This window comes from Seriola dumerili, unplaced genomic scaffold, assembly GCF_002260705.1.
Source record: "Seriola dumerili isolate Sdu_G_001 unplaced genomic scaffold, Sdu_1.0 BDQW01000017.1, whole genome shotgun sequence".
Lineage (NCBI taxonomy): Eukaryota > Metazoa > Chordata > Actinopteri > Carangiformes > Carangidae > Seriola > Seriola dumerili.
The window spans coordinates 7,854,183-7,875,570 of NW_019174272.1; the positions used below are offsets into that span (position 1 = coordinate 7,854,183).

The 21,388-nt window shown below is 42.6% G+C and overlaps 1 protein-coding gene across 3 annotated transcripts; it reads right to left on the minus strand.

The window, feature by feature from the left end:
- Positions 1-123: 123 nt before the first annotated feature.
- Positions 124-20,067, minus strand: LOC111227856 (RNA-binding protein Musashi homolog 1). 3 transcript variants are annotated; one of them, XM_022753592.1, is made up of 15 exons: positions 19,838-20,067; positions 19,492-19,532; positions 18,894-18,975; positions 18,641-18,725; positions 13,013-13,054; positions 10,760-10,852; positions 7,400-7,448; positions 6,816-6,898; positions 6,611-6,728; positions 4,843-4,923; positions 3,726-3,782; positions 3,274-3,336; positions 2,314-2,468; positions 1,447-1,492; positions 124-1,355 (listed from the first exon to the last, which is right to left on the minus strand). In XM_022753592.1, exons 1-14 carry the CDS (start codon positions 19,894-19,896, stop codon positions 1,451-1,453), a joined length of 1,050 nt encoding a protein of 349 aa, XP_022609313.1. In that variant the 5' UTR covers positions 19,897-20,067; the 3' UTR covers positions 124-1,355; positions 1,447-1,450. The 3 variants fall into 3 exon arrangements, with proteins under 3 accessions (XP_022609313.1, XP_022609306.1, XP_022609321.1); XM_022753585.1 differs by having other exon boundaries at positions 124-1,360; XM_022753600.1 differs by lacking the exon at positions 3,726-3,782 and having other exon boundaries at positions 124-1,360.
- Positions 20,068-21,388: the final 1,321 nt, after the last annotated feature.

The window sequence follows — 21,388 nt, forward strand, 5'->3', positions numbered from 1 at the left end:
AAAAGCCACCTTTCTAAAAGGTTTAATCATCCACACTTTGACACAGATGTTAATGCAATAATAAAAAAACGTCAGATTAAAATTTCACATTTGCAACTGAGGTACCCCCACCCCCCACCCCACCCCCCCACCAAAAAAAACCACCCAGCACATAACACATTGGGAAAACCAATGTGTATAAAACCATATGACATGCTCACGCAAACATCAACAACCTGCAGAGTGAACCAGTCATAAACATGTTAACTGTGTATGACTGCTCCTGCACACTAGTCCTTCATTTTCCTTCACAGACAATCATCACATATTGAAAATCACAGTTAAAACAACAATATGACAAAGTAAGAAAACAGCATGTTTTTTTTTCCTCTCCTGATAGAGGAGCGTTTTCACACCCATACTTCCCCAACAGTAAAGTGTTGTTCAAAGACTCAGCCAGACTCTCCTGCTGGACTCAAAGCTGAAGGTGTGTCAGCTCTGGGGCAGCTCCTGAATTCAATAACAGACTCAAATCATTCATAAATGCCTGGAGAGAAATACAGCATGTGGCTGGTCTTATTTTGACTGACAAACTGAAATGTTCTTGACCTCCATGTGAAGCTATGATACGTAACAGTCAAGCTTTCCAACACATTTCTCCAAAGCCTCCCACCTCCCAGACACAAAATTAGCTGACCCCCCCTCTAAGCCCTCCAGAGTCCAGAGTCATATTTACAATATTTTACAAAATTGTACAGCTCATGTAGGCATATTATGTAACTGTGACTAATGACCTTTGTCGTCTGACCATTATTAGTAGAACAAGTCTTCGTTAAAAACCTACCAAGATATACACTCTGTGACACATTCTCAAGAAATAGTATTAATCACAAATGTTTTGTTAAATTCAGTATGAACTAGTATAGACAACTAGACAAATATACAGTTTTCCAGTACAAATTACAGCTCTTGACCTTCAAACAGGCTTCACCTGGAGATTTAACTCCTCTTATCTCAGAGAGATTCAAATAAACCAATAAAACACAGCCAAAACAGATAAAGAAACAATGCAGCCATCACAAAAAATAGCAAGGTGAAACATAACAACAGAAAAAAAAACACACTAAAATTTCAGCATCTGCATGTGTTGCTATTACATGTAGTGATAAACATTTCCGCTCCTTTTATGAACTTTTTCTGGTGGAGTTTAGTGAGGCGTCAGTAGGGTCGGCTGGGGACACCAGGTTTTGGGGGAAGGGGGGGGTGGGGGGGAGTTTGAAGGTCCAGCCGCCCCAGCCGGAGAGGTGGACTGGACAGAGACAGGCCAGATCAGCTCCAAAGCAGCTTCAACTCCTTCCAGCTCTCAGTCTACAGCTCTGCACTGACACAAAAAAAATATGTGGATTACTCACAGGTCAGAAATGATTTTATATGTTAACATGATAGCAGGCAAGAGGACTGACTCACACTCTCAGTGATATCCGTTAGTGAATGCCGTGGCGATCAAAGGGCCCTGTGGGAGCAAGAATACAAGTTTGAAGTTCACTTCTTCGGTTGCAAAACGCAGACGTTGATTTCATCTATTCAGAGTTAGGTTTTTTCTCTCCATCTATCTCTGCATGCCGCTGAGCTTTGCCTGAATGAATACCACACATCCTGAGTCATGATGGCACACACTGAAAGAATCAATCTAGCACTTTCAGCAGCAGCGCTTGGCTCCAGATTCAGGCAGCTTTAGGCAGTTAAAATATGAGTTTCCATCCACCTGTTCTAATGCAAATTTTTTAAAAAGTCAAAAATTTTGAGAAAAGAAAAAAGAAACATGCAAAATAAAGAAAAAATATTTCCTCTTGGCTTTGGCAGAATGGAAGACAGATTTTTCATACAAAGGATGGCAGAGCTGCACCTGCTTCTTCTTCTTCTGGTTTTATTTACAGCACAGTAGAGTCAACATCAGTATAAATGCTAGAAGCTTTAAAGCAAGAGTTTGAGAAATACACTTCTTTGCTCTATTGCCAAAGTTAGATGAGAAGATTGATAGCACTCTTGTGTCTTTCCATTCAATAAGAAGCTGCCCTCAGCAGCTAATTAGCCTAGCTTAGCACAAAGTCTGTACAGCACATTTTGTTCCCCCCTGTTGACAGTTTTTGTGCTAAGCTAAACTAAGCTAATGGACAGATATGACAAATTAAAATTGAAATTATCTTAAAATTTTAAAGGGATCTAGAAGCACATACACCTACAGTTTCACTGGATTGGATGTAACATACACATGCTTTAGTTATGTTAAGGAACAAGTACAGAGACTACTCCAATACAGCAACGATATCTCACCCCCAAACTATGGCTGAATCCAGTGCTCGGGGCGGGGCTCGCAGCACTGAGGTAACTGCTGACAGCCGACTCCTGACTGGCTGTTCCATACAGGTCTGCCATCGGCCCCGGGCTGCTCGTACCTAAAAATCCAGCTGAGCGAGACGGGGTGGAACCTAAAAGGAAAAATAAGAACAACCTTAGATTGTTACTGTATTAATATCTCTCCTATCTGCAGCCTCGAAGGCTCACTGCTCAGATTCAGTTTCTTTCAGATAGCTGCATTTTAAATCACACAGTACTATTTAATTAAACCACGAGGGAGATGAAGGAAAATCAGTGAATTTTATCCAACTTAAACCTCGACTGACATTTCCTGCACATTAAACTGTACATTTTCTTACCAAGAACAATTTAGAGGTCATGAGGTGGTTTTGAACGAAATGTCTTGACAACTATGGTGTGGACTGCTGTCACATTTGGCTCAGACATTCATGTTCCCCTAAGGATGAACTGAAATAACTTTAGTGACCTCCTGACTTTTCATTTAGCGCCACCATCTGGTCACAGAACCAATTTGTCCAGTACTTTAGTTTATGATCAAACAAAACTGATGACATCCACCTCAGTTGTACTATATGTTTGTTGCTAATTGGCAAATGTTAGCATGCTGACACACTAAATAAAGATGGTGAACTCCAGCATATTAGCATGTACAGTCTCACAGAGCTGTTAGCATGACTGCAGACTCTTAGACTTGTTTTTAATGGCTTTTCTAAGAAAATTGTTCTTCAGCTTCTTTCTACTGTCGCCTAAAGACGAAGTCAGAGCAATGCAGGTTTGCTGGGATATTTTACTACTTCCTGTATACAGTACAGCAGAATCAGTTCAGGATTACTAAATTAGAAACAATCTGTAACATGTATGAAAAAATCTTGTCTGATGAGAAAAACAAAAAGACATTTTTTTTCATTTTCATACCTCTGACTACTGCTGCTGCTGCCGCTGCTGCTGCCATTGGTCCATATGCTGTGAGAGGAATGGCTAAACAGAGAAGAAAAGGAAATCCAGGTTTAACACCTTTTATGTGCAAGAACATAATAGCCAACTAAAAACACACCATTTCAAGCCTCACTCCAGGGACCTCAGAAAACCAAGTCCTGTACCGATGCACAAGGAAACAGGAGTAAAAACATCATCCTGTGTATCTTTTTATCAGACAGAGACAGGCGGCTTCATGAGGTCAGTGGAGGAAGATTTTAACAACAAAACCTTCCTCTTTACTGTCAGCAATCCTGCCTTCAGTCGGAGACCGAGGAGGACTGACAAACACAAACATGCAAACCAAAGAGTGATCAGGTGTTGATGCTAACGTGGCGTGTAGCAGACTGACAACATGCTGCTTGTAAAGTCAAGAGGAGGGACTGACTGACCTGTGAGCTCAGGGGGGTGGGGTGAAGTCAGAAGGGGAGTCCTCTCTAAGTGGAACTCTAAAACAGAAACATCAGAGTGCTGTTGAGACACACACCACCAACGCCGGCGAGGAGAACACACACACACATACACACATACATACATACACAGGCAGGGTGAGCAAGTACACACACAGGGTTTGAGGAATGCAAACAGGAATTATGGAAGGATGGAAGGATGTTTTAAAGCCAAAAAAAGTGGTGTTAAAAATTATACACAGTAATTATCATGAAAAAGAAAAAATATAGCAAGTGTCATACAAACTAATAACTTCAATTCAAAAGAGCACTTTGATTTCATCACATTTTTCTTTGGTGGACATCTAATTTTGGAATTAACTCCCAGATCAAACACTCCAGTGAAATACACGGTCATGCTCGCTCACACACACACACACACACACACACACACACACACACACACACACACACACACACACACACACACTTAAACACATGCTAAGCATATGCAAATTCCACTCCCTGATATTTACAAGCAGCCATTTACGCTCGCAGTGTTTCATGTGCTTCTATGGAAACATGTTTGTATTTGTGACAGCGTTGTCTATACTGTCAGTTCAATACAAAACTACACCAGCTACTGACTGTGTATTTAAGATGCAGTCATCCTCTTTTTCCCCTGAAAAATCATTTGTTACAGGACTCCACTCCATTCAACCACATGTTTAACTGCTGCTTAGTGAATGAACATGAACAGTCGCTCACCACACAACATCACTTCCTATGGAAACAAGAACATGTTATTTTAACACCAAACTTTGAGTCAAATTCCCAAGCAGCACAAGATGTTCATTCCCTTCAATAACTAAGTGTAGTGCATGTTTAACTGGCTAGGGCAAGGATAATTTTAGTATCTGTGCTTTAATTACATTACAAGTCACCACAGAGCCAAACTCTTAACAAGTTTCCTTTTATGTCTCACCCAGCACCCAGGCATCTGCAGGTCTGGCGAACACTTGCACTTGCTAACTGAAACATGGCTGTGTGTTTATTTCTCAGTTAAATTTGACGGAAACAATTCAGAGCGTATCAGGAGCAGAAAATGTGCTGTGATTACCAGGAAACTGGTAGGTGTATCCAGGAGTGATGCCAGCGTAGCTCCGGCTGGTGTAGGTGGCCGTCTGGAAGCCTGGGTAACCTGCGGAAACAAAGTCACTGTCAACATCTGGATTACACCACAAAAAATGAGACGTGCACATGGTGTTGTTGCACAGTTAAGAGACAGCGCAAACCAGTATATCAAGATGCTATTAAAAGGAAATTAACATTATGGAAAGATGGTCATTTTCCTTAAAGTCCAAAAATGTTTTTGTTATTTTTCTGGATTTGGCCCAAGTGGACAGAGTACATCAAACCTGTAAGGTCAGACTTTAACTGATTTGAGAGAATAAATAAGGGAGAGTATAATGTGTTTTTGGATCGAATACCTTGTTCTTTATCCTTTTTTTTCTTTTGCCTTCTTTCTTTCCCCCATTTAACCCTTTGTAGTATCTAAGCTTCCCATGTTCAGTTGTAAATAATTAAAGCTAATGTTATAAGAGAAAACCTCTGGAAGAGCCAGGCTGTAAAATGGTTATCAAATGTGCTGCAATCTTTTTTGTTTGTTCTATGTGTGTGGGAAAAAAAGTGAATCTATTTGCATTTATTCTGATACTATGTAAAATGTTGATTGTAAAATGAATGATTTTCCATTGTGTGTGTGTGGGTGTGTGTGGGTTGTGTGGGTTGTGCTGCCCCCTAAGTGAAGCCCTGCACAGTGTGTGAAATGCAGGTGGGTGATATTCTACACCTGTGGTCTGGATTTCTTCACTGGGACAGGCCTGAGCAGCTTACTGTCTTTGTCTTCTGTTTCACTCTCACCAGTGCACATTACACAGAGATTGTCTTTGTACACAACCTGCCACCTGGAGAACTGACCTCAGAGCAGCATTCAGACGGGTAAAAATAAGATAATCCAGCACCACAAGATGCCACAACTAATTAATTATTATTATTTAAATTTTTTTGAATATGTAGTGGTGTCCGTACTGTCGAATGGAAGAACTGAAATACTGAAGAAAAAGGTGCAGTTCTCACACTGAACAGTAGGTGGTGGTATTGGTGTTAGCTTCAGATCCACAAACAGGTCCTGACGACTGTGAATACTTGTGAATCTGTTAACGAGTTGGGCCTACCACAGTAATAATGTAGTGATAATGGTCAAGGCAACGAGAAGATGGGAACTGTCACTAACTTTACATGTGACATTCATTCTACTGGTCATGAGGAGTGCGACTAAGTTGGTGGTGAAAATTGTTGTAAAATGAGACCAAGAAACTTTTAAACTTTCAAACTGGAGGTATGAGGTTAGAGGGGTTGCATTATGCGAAATGTAAGATCGAACTTTTTTAATCTTGACCAAAAAGTCTTGCCTATGTTGCTTCTATTGTGACCACTTGCTTTTCATCTGTGAGTCTCAAAATACGTAAAAAATTAAAAACGTAAAATTAAAACTTAAATGTAAAATGAGAACATTATGAAACACGCCTGAAACAAATATATATAGATAAATATATACAATTAATTAGCAGTTTGGAAATATTTTTCTACAAATCAGTACATTTATTTATTTTTTTATTACCGCCACTTTTTTGGTCCCTTCTAAAGTCTCAGGTCTAGATAATCAAAGCTACAAGCTGAGGCGAGCAGCCCAGTTCAGTGGTCAGCCCTCTCCCCATGAGCCACCATGTGACCTTTAAGGCAGCTGGGGACTTAATGCAGGAATAGTTTTCGTCAGGCTCAGGTGTACAGCAACATCCTTCCTGTCCTGATCAATACGAACTTACCCAGCATACCAATGCCCAGCATGAAGGCGTCCATCCCATAGGGCATCACCCGAGAGCGCCCCCTGGCTGAGCCCGTGGGGGACATCACCTCCTTGGGCTGAGCTTTCTTACACTCCACCTGTTTCCAGACAAATTACATCTGAGTGCCTCTAGTCTCTGAGTGAAATGATGACATCAGAGCGTTGTCACGGTCACAGCCACTCACCATTTTGTTGTTGATCTCGTGGAAGTGGATCTCGCAGACTTTCTCCACCACATCCTCGTTCTCAAATGTCACAAAGCCAAACCCTGGAGAGGACGAGGCAAATTTTGTGAGTGGCAAAATTTCACACAGTATGTTGGATTTGGACAGTAGGCCTGTCTGTGCAGTGGCATAGCTAATAGTCTCCAGTAATCAGCGCTGTAATAGCCGCTTAACACATTTGCCCCCCTCCCCCACCTTTCAATGCTGCTATTCTGCACTCATCCTTTCTTCCCTCCCTTCCCGGCCAGAAGGCCCGGGCAAAGCTGGTAGGCTGTCATAATCGATCAGTCCTCGGGTGGGGAGGAGGTGCTTAAGGAGGCTTTATCCTGATCCCGATTAACGGACTGGCTAATTAGACTAGCCCCGTTCGCCTCCTCCAGCTCAGCCCACAGGAAGGAGGCCTGTGGAGGGTGGGGTGGGTGGGGTGGGGGGGATCAATAGACACCCAGGAAGGACTGGTGGAAGAGTAGTAAACTTCGGAAGAGAAGGACAGGAAAGATAGAGATGTAGGGAATGAACGGACGGAGAGAATCAGCCCGTCTCACCTCTGTGTCTGTTGGTGGTCTTGTCAAACATGAGCATGGCATCGTCGACCTGGGGGGAGACACACAACACAGTATTTTAATGTGGCGTTCTCTTGCCACGCGGCATATTGCCTGACCTCAGCCCTTCTCAAGTTCTGCAGGGAGGCTCAGCAACAGATGGACAGAAAGGAGGGGGAAGAGGGAGAGAGGGAGGGAGGGGACTGGAGACAAGCGACAGGTTACAAAGAGGAGAGCAGAGGAGCAAAGACAGGAGAAATTGGAAGAAATACTGTACATGGCAAACAGACATAATGAGTGGCACGGAAAGTTGGAAGTTGCGTTTGCTGCTGAACTGCCCTGGTCACAATCCTTCTCACAGAGATCACATAATCCGCCCCCTTTCTCCCCTCCAAAGTTTGACATTCCCATGGCAACTGTACAAAAAGTCCTTATAAAAGAGCTCAAGCCAACATCAAAAATGCTTTATGAATAGTGGGAGAGTGCCAGTGAGACAAAGAGGGCCGCAAAGAGAGAAACACTGACACACACACACACACACACACACACACACACACACACACACAAAGAAATTAGCCAGTCACAAGCAGGAAGGTGAATCCTGTGGGCAGGTGGAGACTCGATGAGAGGGGAGAGCTGATAGGGAGAGGAATAGCGACAGGTGGAGATATGGTGAAAGAGAGCACAGAGAGTCCTGTAAGAGAGAGAAAGAAAAAAAAAAGGATTGGGTCAAAGTGGAAAGGGAGGAGAAAGAAGAGACAAAGGGAGAGGGAGACGAGAACAAAGAGGCCTGGAGGCTTTGTTTGTTGGCACAGTCAGCCATAATTCCTCCTCCTCTTCTCCCTTTGACCTCTCCCTCCAGCCCAGGCTCCCTTTATAGAGCAAAGACACAGGTGTCTATTCTACACACACACACACACAGACACACACACACACACACACACACACACACACACACACACACACACACACACACACACACACACACACACACACACACACACACACACACACACACAGTTTCTTATGTCAAAGTTGACCTACTCTTTCTTTCCCTCTCTCCCCCCGTCTCTTGCCACAAGCTGACATGTTTATACTCCACACAGAGGTCCCAATAAACATTTGGTAAATAAATCTGTGCTCTCAGTCTATAATAAGTTTACTGGATATGGTCCACTGAATAATTTGTCATAGCCACATAGTCACACACACTAGCACACAGTGTGTGAGTGAGTGAGTTAGTGAGTGTGTGTGTGTGTGTGTGTGTGTGTGTGTGTGTGTGTGTGTGGACCCCTAAGGGCAGTTTGCCTACAGAAAGGTCAAAGGTGAGTGAGGAGTGTCAGTTTGAAAGAGGACCTGTTACTCTGATGCCTCTCAAGTCACTGCTTCCTTCCAGCATGACATTTACTCAACGCCTGCAACATGGTCATCTCTGGATCTCTGCAAAAACACTTTTATCCAAGTAGAAAGTCCACAGACTGGCCAAATTTGAAATGATGCATTGTATGAAGAGTAGGATCAAGATAGCCAGGACACATTTTTCATGCTACGATCTCAATTTGAGCCACAAAAACAGGCTGAACAATGCAAACGCACAGAAACGCACACAATCCCAACATCAACTGAACCTGGACGCTATCAAAACATCACAACAACGCCCACAGCTCTTCTTAAATACCGCAAACTGAGTTCATTGCACATCATTGCTCGATATTTCAACCACTGGGCATTTTAATGGCGCACTGCCGGACAATATTCCCTCTTATCCTTTTTTTTCCACCTCTCATCTTCCCTGTTATCCCCTGCCCATCCCTCTCCGCGCTCCTTTGTCCTCACCAGGACGGGACACAAAAGGTCCAGTGAGGCAGTCTAATCAGGAACTTCCATGGATGGCTGGAGCCTACATTTCACCGTCCATCCCTCGATATCTCTCTCGGCAAAAATTCATCTAGACGTTATGATTGAGGAGGGAGCACAGAGAAACTGGAGGCCAAACCTTTGGCACTGAAAAAAAAAAGCGCCATGCAGCCGGAAACGCGACAGCTAAAACGAGAAGAGTCTTCCTATGCTTGACTTTGAAAAGTTTCAAGGGCTTGTGCCGTAGACTGTCCATCCGAAATCCACTGAAAAAAAATTGGTTTTTTTTTTGTTTTTTTTTTTATTGCTTTGTTTGATTTGTTTTGAACCAAAAGTCACATGACACTTAAATCACACATATCATTGATTTCTTTATACACATCGAGGATTTGGAGCAATCCAGAAACTTCCAGTATGCAGATAACTTCTGAGCAAACTAACAAAATATTTGTCTAGCTTTGTACAGAGGCATAATGGCCTTCGTAACCCCCCCTCCCACACACACACACACATACACACATGCACATACACCCCATCTTTGCCCCAGTTCCCTCTCTTATGCCTCTGCAAACCTCTCTCAATCAGGCCCTCCCTCCCTTGTCAGTGCCTTTGTCAGCCCATCATCTATTCTCTGCCTCGTGCCTTTCACAGGCTTCACGATATAGGAAACTTGGGCAAAACTTTATGTAGAAATATATTTTTTGTAAAAACACAAACACATTAAGGAAATGATGTAAAAGTTCAGGGGTAAGTCTGCAGGTTTTTGAGAATTAGTCGACTTTGTATTTCTTGTTACTAAACTCCTGAGTTAACCCCCACCCAACACACACACTCATGCTAACACCCCCGAACACCACCTCATCCCTCCTCCTCCAGAACAAAACCCCCTTACCCACAGAATTACTTGGGGACAATGGGCAAGCCTGGTCACCACGGTAACGGGCCAAGAGGGGGTTGTGGGTAGGAGCAGCTGTTACATCAGATTAATTCAGATTCTGATAATCCCTCCTCCTTCCTCACCATCACCACACACTCACTACAAAACTTTTCTCCCCCCTCCCTCTCCCTCCTCCTCCCCCCTCTCTCTCTCTGCTCCCTCTTCTAGTCCCCCCAACTTCGCCTGCTGCTCTCGGAGCCTCTCAGCCTCGTTATTTTTCCCTTCCTACCCTCTTCAAGCCTTTTCTCTCCATCCCATCTCGCCCTCCTCCTCCTCCTCTTCCCCGCAGTAACTCCTTCACTTCCAGGCAGTCGCTCGACTCCAAGTGAAGTTTTTCTCCGAGAATTAGGGGTGAGTCAGACTCTGCGGAGCTGGTGTAGTGCAGCACTACGTGTTTCTAAGCTGCTGATTTGTTATTGCACTGACCCCCACCAGGACAAACTTATGTGAGTCCATTTTAAGTGACAGTGATCCTTATGTCGACCCACCTTGCTGTTTTTTCGTCATGACATTTTGACCACAAGCTGACACCACAGCAGCTTTCACACTCTCTTTTAAAAGTCGCTCACCTTCCCAAACTGGTCAAAGTACTGCTTGACATCCTCGATAGTTGTGTTCACTGACAGGCCTCCCACAAAGATCTTCTTGGTTCGAGTCACCAACTGTAAGAGAAGGAAAAGCACTGATGATGCACTTTTTCTCTCCGTTACAATTTTCATTTAACGATCTATTTAAAACGTGCATATTTGTCCAGAAAGGTGCTGTAAAGGTTACAACAATTCCAAACACTTTACTACTTCAGTACTTTGAAATAAAACTATTGTATTATTAGATTCAAATGCCGCCAAATCCACATCACTTAACACATCAGTGTAATCATTATCTCCCATTAAAAGCTAATTTAGATGAGATATTAGGGCTGCAACTAACAATTATTTTCATCATAGAAAATTTGATTTGATTCTGCCGAATATTTTTTCCATACAAAAACAAAACATGAGAAAACAGTGAAGAATGCCCATCTCAAGGCCTGAGAGCAAAACAGTCCATATAAATATTTAGTTTACTGTCAATATAATTTTTCTTTTTAAGTTGGGTTCATAGGGGCCATTGTTAAGCACAGTTTGGCTCCAGCCTCTGAAGCCCAAGGCACATCTCAATTCTTCTTAATATTACCTCTGTCCGTCTCTTCTGTGATGTTTGCTGACCTGAAGCACTAAATCATTGAATAAATGACACTATTTCCTGGACACAAAGCCAACACTCTGCAGCTAACCCCTTGACACCTGTAGTTTTGATGGTCCACTTTGCTTCACAGCTGCTTGTGACGAGAGTTTGCTCAGTCACACAAAGTGGAAGACAAGCAGCCTGTAGCAGCATAGTTTTCAGTCAGGCTGCAGGCTGTAAGTGTGACTGTGACTGAGTCAGCAAAGGCCACTTTTATTTCTTTGAGGAAACAAATACATGGAAACCGGTTGTTAGCCAGATTTAAGCACATAACACTGGAGGCCTGTTAAAGTTACGTTACAATACACAAACACAACAAAACAGAAATGATTTACTAATGTAGCCAATGTAATATTTTTCAACGTCAAACTGTGACTTTGGATCACAACTATTCAAAAAATTTTGACTTTTTTTTCCACAGGGTTCACCACTCTTTTGTGCTGTTTTCTCAAGCTACGAGTCGCAAAATCAAGCAATTTCAGTGATTTGTAGAGATGTTCTGACACTATTTTTTCCTTCCCAATACTGATTCAGATACCTGAACTTCTACCGATCTGATACCACTGTATTAAAAAAATTATTTTAACAGCTGTATACCACTAACCCTGTATGGATGTGATGTGTCTTTGTAAAACACAAACAGATACATGAACGCCATAGAATCTTTCTCTTATTATCTAATTTGACTTTTAATCATGAAATAATAAATCTAGGAATAAATAACATTTATTACACTAGTTGTCCTAACACCTGTGCCACCCTTCAATATTAAAGCCTCACATACTGGACACGTTGCCTTTTTCCTGGTGGGACTTTCCAGTGCAACATATTGCCAAATTGCTGACATTTTGCTAACGGCTAACGTTACACTATTTACCAGAAACCAGTTCTTCCTCGCTGCTCTAAAACAGTAGCTGCCAGTGGCTGCACGGTCCAACTTCTCGTATAGGCTACTGTTTTTAGAGGAAGAAGAATTGATTTCTGGGTGTGAAGCAGTAAAGTTTGATAATAAATTAGGTGGTATTTGATCGATGCATAGACTCACGTACTCACCGATACCTGATTTCTGATACTAGTAACTCTGGTGGTTTTTGTTGGCATTTTTATGCATGGCTCATTTTGCCTTTATTTTTCTGTATGTGAATGCCTTTGCTCACACATTGCAGCTTCTGGTAAACATAATGGATCACCAGCCATGCAACAACCTATGAAGCAGCTATTTTTTGAAAATCTGGCGTACTGAAGTAAATGTTATAACTCACTACCAGTATTTATTTGTGCTGCTTGTCTCATAAAGCTTCTTCCGGTTTCCCACTGTGTTGTTGTGAATGGAAAAGACAAGTCGCCTTAGATCTGGACAGAGTGTACTTGAAATACAATACAGACAATTAGGTCGGTTTGACAATGCTGTGATTCTGAAGTCGAGAAAGTTTTTGTTAACACACAATCACATAACAGTTCAGTGATGTCAGCGCTGCTCATGTTCATCAGATTACGGGGCATTAGCCCAGATAAGAGACTGAAACACTCAACACACACTAACCTGATGCAAACAATGCACACACAACTTAACACGAGGAGACAGATCCACTCACCTTGGGCTGAGCTCTGCGAGGGAATGCAACCTTTGGATCAATCTGCAGGAGAGAATAGAGAAGAAGAGAGGACTGGTTATTAGTGTTGTGTCATGACAGAGATAAACCATCAGCCTGTCGGTGCACGCTGACATCACACCCTCATTTAATAACTCATCAATGAAGGTGTAATATATCCATGTTACACTCCTCTTGGCCTAACACAGTGCATTCACACGTCCAAAATCAAAGCAATGATGTCAAAGACACCTGTTTTTGTTTTTTTTAGGGCTTATCATACCCGGACTCCGCAGTGCTGATAAACACAACAACACCATTTATAGTTGTGAAGGAAAATCTAGATGAAGTTGACATCAAATGGACCGTATATTCTCAAATCAATACAGTTTGAGATCAAAAGACGGTTATGTTTTCTCATTATCACCTGCTTCAGACAGCAGACTACATCCTGGTCTGAACGTACTGCTGCTGTATGTTGATGTGTCTGACAGTGATGTCAGTGTGTGTGAACCTGTAACAACAGTGATGTAGTGGTAGATGATGTCTGCTCTAGTTGGATCATCAGGGCTCACTATCAAACTTTATTTTTCTGTTGGAGTGAGGTCATACCACAAAACCAAAAACTCAAGTACGGAAAGTTGACATCAAATTTGATCACATTACTGATCATCTGATTCTTTGATTGCATAATTTTGTCAATTTCAGACAGTATTTCATTTAAAGTATTTAGAGCTTTTGTGCAGCTGCTTCTGTTTAGCCAAAATACATTATTTGAAAATGTGCTTTTTAGAAGACAGAGAAACATTATATTTCTCAAATTAACATATTCTGAAAAAAAATACCATTTTTGTATCAGTACCAAAATCCTTAAACATTTCAAATGACTCTCAGCCTCACTGATCACTGATCAGAATTTTTCTTATGCAGATTTCTGTTTTTTTTTTCATTTTGTAAATTAGACTATTTATATTACAAAGACTCATTATTTCCATTATTATTTTGATTAACTCATTTACCGTGAAGCTATAAAAGATTGCTCCAAACACTGGTCTTTTATTTGACCAGCAGTGCAAAATTCAAAGGTGATCAGTTTATAATGATATAAAGCATCGTATTCTCATATTTCACAAGCTGACACCAGTGAATGTTTGGCAGCGTTTCCTGATAAATAACTTAATTAATTTTAATAATCGATCAATCAACTAATCATTTCAGGCTAATTAGAAGCAAAGACACTTGTTTAAAACTTGTTTAAAAATCGTGTGTAAATTGAATTTAGGTGGCGCCTGCTCTACATTCTAGAGTCAGGTTATTATCAGTGTGTGTGTGTGTGTGCAACATGAAAGCGAGTGTGTTATTATTCCACAGGTTTTTTTGTATGTTTGCTTGTGTTTATATTCCAGTGTGTGAATGATGTGAATGGCGTACACACATGCACTTTTGACGTACTTATACATGTAAGTGTGTGTGTGTGTGTGTGTGTGTATGTGTGTGTGTGTGTGTGTGTGTGTGCACGCTGTTGTGCTCAGGTGGAATGCCTGGGAATGTCCAGTGAACCCCTGCCTCTCTCGTCACTACCATGTGACATGTGATCTCCTGGAATCTCACACAGGCACTACAATCACAAACACACCTCACCTCGGCGAGGAGGGAGGACAAGTGTGTCAGACAGAGAGTGAGAGAGAGGGACAAGGAGGGAGAAGAGGACGGGATGGGATGGGACGGGACGGAGGAGAGGGAGCTGTCAATCACACCACACTGACAGCAGATCCACCCAATTTTGTTTGTTTGTGTTTGTTTGTTTTTGCCTCCCTCAGCTTTGGACAGAAGTGATGATGACGACAACACAACAGGGACTATTCATCGTCCTGTGCACTTTCAGCTGATCCGGATCGTCCTCTGCCCTGCAGCTCCTTACATTTGCATCCAGGAAAAAGGACACACTTCACTTTTCTTTAGCAGTGTAACTCCTTTGATATTAATCTTAGCACTACTGCTACAAAACAATGCAACAGAACTGATCCATAATGAGGCTGAGCCCACTGAATGTCACCAAGGTTAAGATTGGAGAGAGAACCACACCATGCCATGAGAATGCAATCATAGACAGGCTGTAAAATTGAAATTTGAGACCTCTATATTAGTCTATACTGGTCTAATAGAGCTAGAGAACAACTAGACTACTCCACACTGTACTGCTGTTACACTAACAGATGGTGAGACAGTACAGCGCTAAGATTAGTCCGTAACCATGAGAGGGTAGAGTTGAACTACAGTAGAGAGCTAGAGCCTCTATGGTAAACCACATGCGTTTACCAGAGTCAGGGTAACAGTGTTGTTTCTAATAAGAGTTGACATCACCGCAAGTTTTTTTTTTTTTTTCTTTTTTTCTTTTGTTCTAGAGAGCAGAGTGAGAAGACTATAGGCTAAGACTGGAGGATCAGATGCAGAGTCTACTGTTTAGTTTCTATGGTGGCTAGACTACTCTGATAGTCACCTCCGGTCACCAACCCTCCTGATGTCCAACACTCCTGTGCACATTCAAAAACAAACAGACACACACACAAACAAACAAAATCAAACACATGGCAGCACACAGCACATTCGCAGGGAGGAAATTGTGGACGTTAAACAGATAAAGTGGCGGCATTAATGAAATCGGTTTGTTTCAGGGATAAAAAAAATGTTGATCACAGCAGAGATGTGTTTAAAACCACCACCACCACCACCACCACCACCACCCCCCTCCCCCCCCCCGCTTCAAAATGTGTTTTGCTTGTTGTCACTTCACTTGGACGTTTGAGCTTCATTGTGCAGAGTTTGATGCTAACAGGCAGGAGGGGAAATGCTTCTTTGCGTTTACTTAAAATCTGAACGTACGAGCAGGATCTGTGACATCACAACTACTTCAGCAGCCAATCGTGGTCCAATATGTATCTTAGGTCACATACACTGGGAATGGGCTTTATTTTATAAGACATGTTGTGTCCAGCAGTTAAACTTTTGAAACAAAACATATTAGCATATTCATACATTCAAGGTTTTTCACTAAGGATGAAGAAGTAGCTGCAATTTTGTGGAAAGTCAGAAATAATTATCCCCAGCAGAGTGTTTTCATGTCATTATATGTCGTATCTGGAGGGGATCTATAACTTTCTCCTACATGGAGTCACTTTGAGGCGTCAGCATAGTTTAAAGAGAGACCTAACCTCTCTGCGCTCACAGCGAGGTAACGGGGAGGAAGCTGAACATAATTCCAAGAGAGGTTTATGAAATCAGGGCAATCCACTTTGACCAACTACGTCCCAGCTATGCAACAGTTGGCTGAGCGCGCTGCCTGTCACCACCTGAGCCGGGAACACACTTATAATGCAACATGCCGATTGGGCAGCACTCAACAGCCCTGAGGAACAACTCAAGCTTGTTGACTCCAATCCTATTAGTTAGAAGAGCCATACTAATCACAGATGGGGTTATCCTGCATTGCCACCACCCCCACTCCCCCCCACCCCCCCCCGCCACCTCCTCATCTTTCTACCCAGGTCAGCATGGAAATGGTTAATGAGGGCCACAAATATGCCTAATGCGACTCTGACTTTGTTGAAAAAACTCTCCTCTGTGTGCCTCAAGAGCTGCAGTTGAATGGAAACTTTGTCCCACAAAGGTGCAGTTTGCATCGGCCGTCACTAACTTTACAGATAGCAGGAAACTGGGAGGGCACCCAGAGGGGCGACTAACAGAGCGGCAGTTACATAAATCCCAGTAAAACCTGGCTTCCTATACTGGTCAAAACCGGGCCGCATCTGTCCTTCAACACAATAAGTACCAATAAATTCCTCTGCAGCACTGTATTTGCTCTTTAGCCTCTCGGCTGTGCAAAGCTCTGTTAATTCCAGTGCCGGAGCGGTTCAGTCGGTCACAGCATGGCACATTCTTTCTGTTGCCACTGGAGAACTTTTCTCTCCCCTCTCTAACAGGATAACCTGTCTGCATGAGAGAGGGAGAGGGAGAGGGGGGCAGGGTGAGTAGTCTAAAAGGCCTACTCTACTCACCATCCAACCCCTGTGGCTGATCACTGAGCCCTCTCCACGCCAAACACACACTCTCTGAGGCTGCCACAGCCCCCCACCAAACGCCACCGACACACCCAACTGCCAGCCACAAGGGGCCCTGCCACGGCCCACGAGGCTGCGGGGAGTTAACGCACGCACAAGTTGTGAGGGGAAAACTCAAATTAAAAAGGAGGGACTCATCATCATGAATCAAGCCGATAGGTTTCTTATCAGAGGAGGCGATGTGAGGATAGACTGTCAGTATCATGACCTCCACTCTCTGTCACCACAACTGTTTATGCAGTCTTGATTTCTGGTATCCACCAAATGATTGTAAATGATGTGCATTGTTATCTTCCTCTTTTTTTCTTTTGTGACAGAGCCATTCTTCAACTGTGGAGGGGGGGGGTCACTATGGAAACAAACCCCATGGCGAGTTAGTGGCGTCCAACCATGATAGCGCTACTTGTCATAGCTGTCATGCCTGCAAGTGACATTATAGCAGTAGGGCGCTGGGGAAACCAAGAAAAACTAAATTCAGTTCGACTTCTCTATCAAACAACTTCCACCTTGCTGATTCATAATAAAAAATTCTCATTTCCTCGCAACTTTCTACAGCAAATAACCTGTTTGTTTTTTTTTTCTTCGTCTTCTTCTTCTCTATTTCCCTCTTCAGCACCTCCACTTATGCTCCAGAGATTGGAGAAGGTGCATCGCTCAGAGCACAAAAGGGAAAAAGAAGAAATAGCCTCCCCTCATTTCAATACAGTGACTAACCCGCAGCCATCACCACTCCCACTGAGGAGAGAGGCGGGGGCAGTGGTCCCTATGGCGACCAACGGGCCACATTGTTCCCAGACCAGCCCACATTCATTACTGACAAAAAGACACACACACACACACACACACACACACTCTGCAACACAGGCAATTAATGCATTTTAAGTTACAATTCACACAGGTGAAAGGGCCTGAATGTGTCACGGTGACTTTTCTATCGTTACATTCACCGTTTTATTCTTTCAACAGTAAGCTGCGAGCAGTTTGTTTGTTGCTTCTTTCACACCTTGATGGTTTCAGGTTGCATTCACTTGTCTCCATTGAGAAACTTTCTTTTTTGGGCGGGGGCGGGGGGCGGCGGGGGGGGGGGGGGGAGCGTCAATTCTGCCCCTTGGGGACAGAAAAAAAAAAGCAGAAAGAAAGTTTTGGTTCACTCTTCCTAGAGACCAAATCAAAGATTGGCAGTGAATGCAACCCCGTCCAGTTCCCCTTGTTTCTATGGAAATTGACACTGGGTGACATTTCCTTGCCTGTTTGGCTGCAGAGCAAAGAGAGAGCTCAGTCTCCCATGTGTCTCCACTGTCGGCTACTGACTTTATCATGTAACGTGCTCACATGTGAGGTGTGGCAGCGGACACAGACATGGCGAGAGGAAAACATCAGCACGGTGGGACCTTAGTAAACATACTAAAATGTAGCAATGTTACACCTCTCTAGCGGATTATTGGAAAATCCACTAATCAAACACTAAGCAATGGGATTAGCTGGTGGTGGGAAGTAAATACAGAGAACTCACTGTTTTGGAGTCCAGCTCGTGCCTGGTTTGGGCCAAAACTTTATCCACGCCGGCCTGATCAACAAAGGTGACGAATCCGAACCCTCTGCAGACATCAGGGGGAGAGGGAGAGGGAGAGGGAGGGAGGGAGGCGGTATTAATGACACAGAAACTGATGTTGACATGTAATGATACGTTTTGAGCGGTAAGGAATCACGGAGGTCATATAAACTTTCAGCTCCGGCAGAGGAGCCGGGCTTACAGCTACCCTCACCTCGAGCGCTTAGTAACCGGATCTCGCATCACCATACACTCCTTCACCTCGCCGTACTTGCAGAAGTACTCCTTCAGACCCTCTGGGAAACAAAACAAGGCGGAGACAAGACCCGTTAGTGGATGAATGAAGAGGTTAAAAACAGATGACAACTTTTTAATAAAAAGTTAGAGGAGTTTGACTACAGGGGCAAACTTTTTCACCCTGCTGAGATTTCCTTTACCAAAAGTTCATGCATTTTTCAGTTAAATGTGTCAAACACAAAATGATCAGGGCCCAAAAGGCTTAAAATTGCACAATAATTCCAACCTAAATTTCTCATCTTAACACAACCTAAATAATTTAATTTCAGGCTTTTTAATAAGATTTAAAGAATCACACATTTACTCTATGGCAGCTCTGAATGGGGGCATTCATTCTGGAGCGGGTTTCATATGTAAAACTTAAAAAACAGAAAATAAATAAAGGGATTCAAAGTAAGAGAAATAATAAGAAATACAGCTTTTCAAATGGAGTGCTATTGGTTCCATGAAACCCACGCCAGGGTTTTGCAGACATGGTGGCATTTTATGAGAGCAAGTGGTGGAAAAAGATTTACCTTGTGTTGTTTGCCAGCTGAGTCCACCTATGAACATTTTGCTGTGGAAAAAAACAGAGAAAATATCTATATTTACATATTCATTAAAGGAGCGTTGCGTGAGTTTAATATTTATAGGGTTACAGAGGAAAGACAAAGTTGTGATTCAGGGTTTGAAAGTGTAATGGTGGAGGTACAGACGTGTGTGTGAGAGTGTATCATCTCTGGTTTTACATGAAGGCTCTCAGTGTGGAGGTGTGTGTGAGTGTGGCTGCGAACCAGAGTCCCCTCGCAGAATACCAGGTTTGTTACTGAGGTGAACGAGCAGAGGAACGAAAGAGGGAATTAAAAAAAAGTTTTTCGTTACCAGGGGTCGTGAGGGGAGTCCGTGGTGGACAGGCTGCTCTGGCTCCCTTCCGTCTCCATTCCTTGTCCTCGCTGGGTGCGTGAGTGAGTGCCGTGTGTGTGTGTCCGGGCCGAGCCGTGCGGGAAAACAGGCGGAGAGTGAGTGAGAGGAGCTGGGCGGGTTTGGCCCGGGGTGACAGAGAGGGGAGCGGGCCAGATGCAGGCTGGGACAGACTCCACCTCCTCCAGTCAGTCCCCGCTGCTGCCTCTCATCCCACCACGGAGGCACGCGGCTCCGCCGTCAATAATGCTGTCATCAACCGCACCGCTTCCGTTTCAACCTTTCAAAATATAAGCCTATTGGAATGTGCATGTGCATAAATGTCCAAAGTACATGTTGGTAACACTTGACATTCAGTCTCCCAAGTTAACATTTCTAAACATGTCAGGTCAAATTATTAATACAGCATTGATAAACTACATTGACACATGCTATCAACCATTTATTGAAGGTTTATACCGCTTATAAATGTTAAATAAGGGAACTTCAAGTACAGTGTCCAAAATGTCCTTGATTTCGTAATTTTATTCTTTATTGCTAAAATACTTCAAAGTAATCTAAAATTAATTTGCATAATATATTGCTGCCCCTTAAATTTCATTGTTGATTATTTAGCTTAAATGAGGTAACTAACTGAAGCCATATAAAGTATCCAAACAACACACATTCCCTCTCTATCAATTAGAGAATACATATAAATGAATTACAATTTCACTCGCTTGTTTTAGTTCTGAATGCTCAGTAGCTTATAGGTCTTTCCTTGGACAAACTGTGAGTCCTGCTCACCAGTCTTTGGAGTTAATTTATAGAATAAGGATTGCAGCAAATTCCATATTATTTTATGTCAAAGTGGGAGGTATGACCAGCTTTAAGTGAAAAAAAAATAGCTTGTATGATGATAAAGCTTAAAGCGAAAACATATTTTACAAAGACATTGATCTGATCGACTTGACAGGAAGCATACTTGGTAAAAACAACCATACTGAAAAAACATCTTGAAAGTGAACAAAACATAAATATAAACCTTAAGTAATTCAAAACTGATTCTCATAGCTTGAAGTTTTCAACTTCACCTCTGTATTTGCTTTGACAGACATTAAGCTTTTATTATGAAGGTACAATCTCCTTGCTTCCTCTCAAATTCTGGATAGTTTTGACTAACTTGACGCAATTTCCATATTAGTTTAAATAAAGTGTTAACAGGCACAATTTACAATCATTGCCATTATCTCTTAACCCGTTTAGAGAGTGCTTTTTAAAAAAAAAATGCAACGTCAGTGATGACGTGTTACACATTACAGTGAAAGTCTGACACACCTCATGTAAATATTAATGAATATCATGTGCCTGTTACTTTGATCTGGTAAGAAACAATACAGACATAACTTACTCTCAACAGGTGGTAGGCTGCTCTATTAGTGCTGTGTTGACCTAAAAGTGCAACAATCAGGACACAGAGTGAATCAGTTTCACAACTATTGGCCACCACTCAGAATTAGGAAACAGGTTATC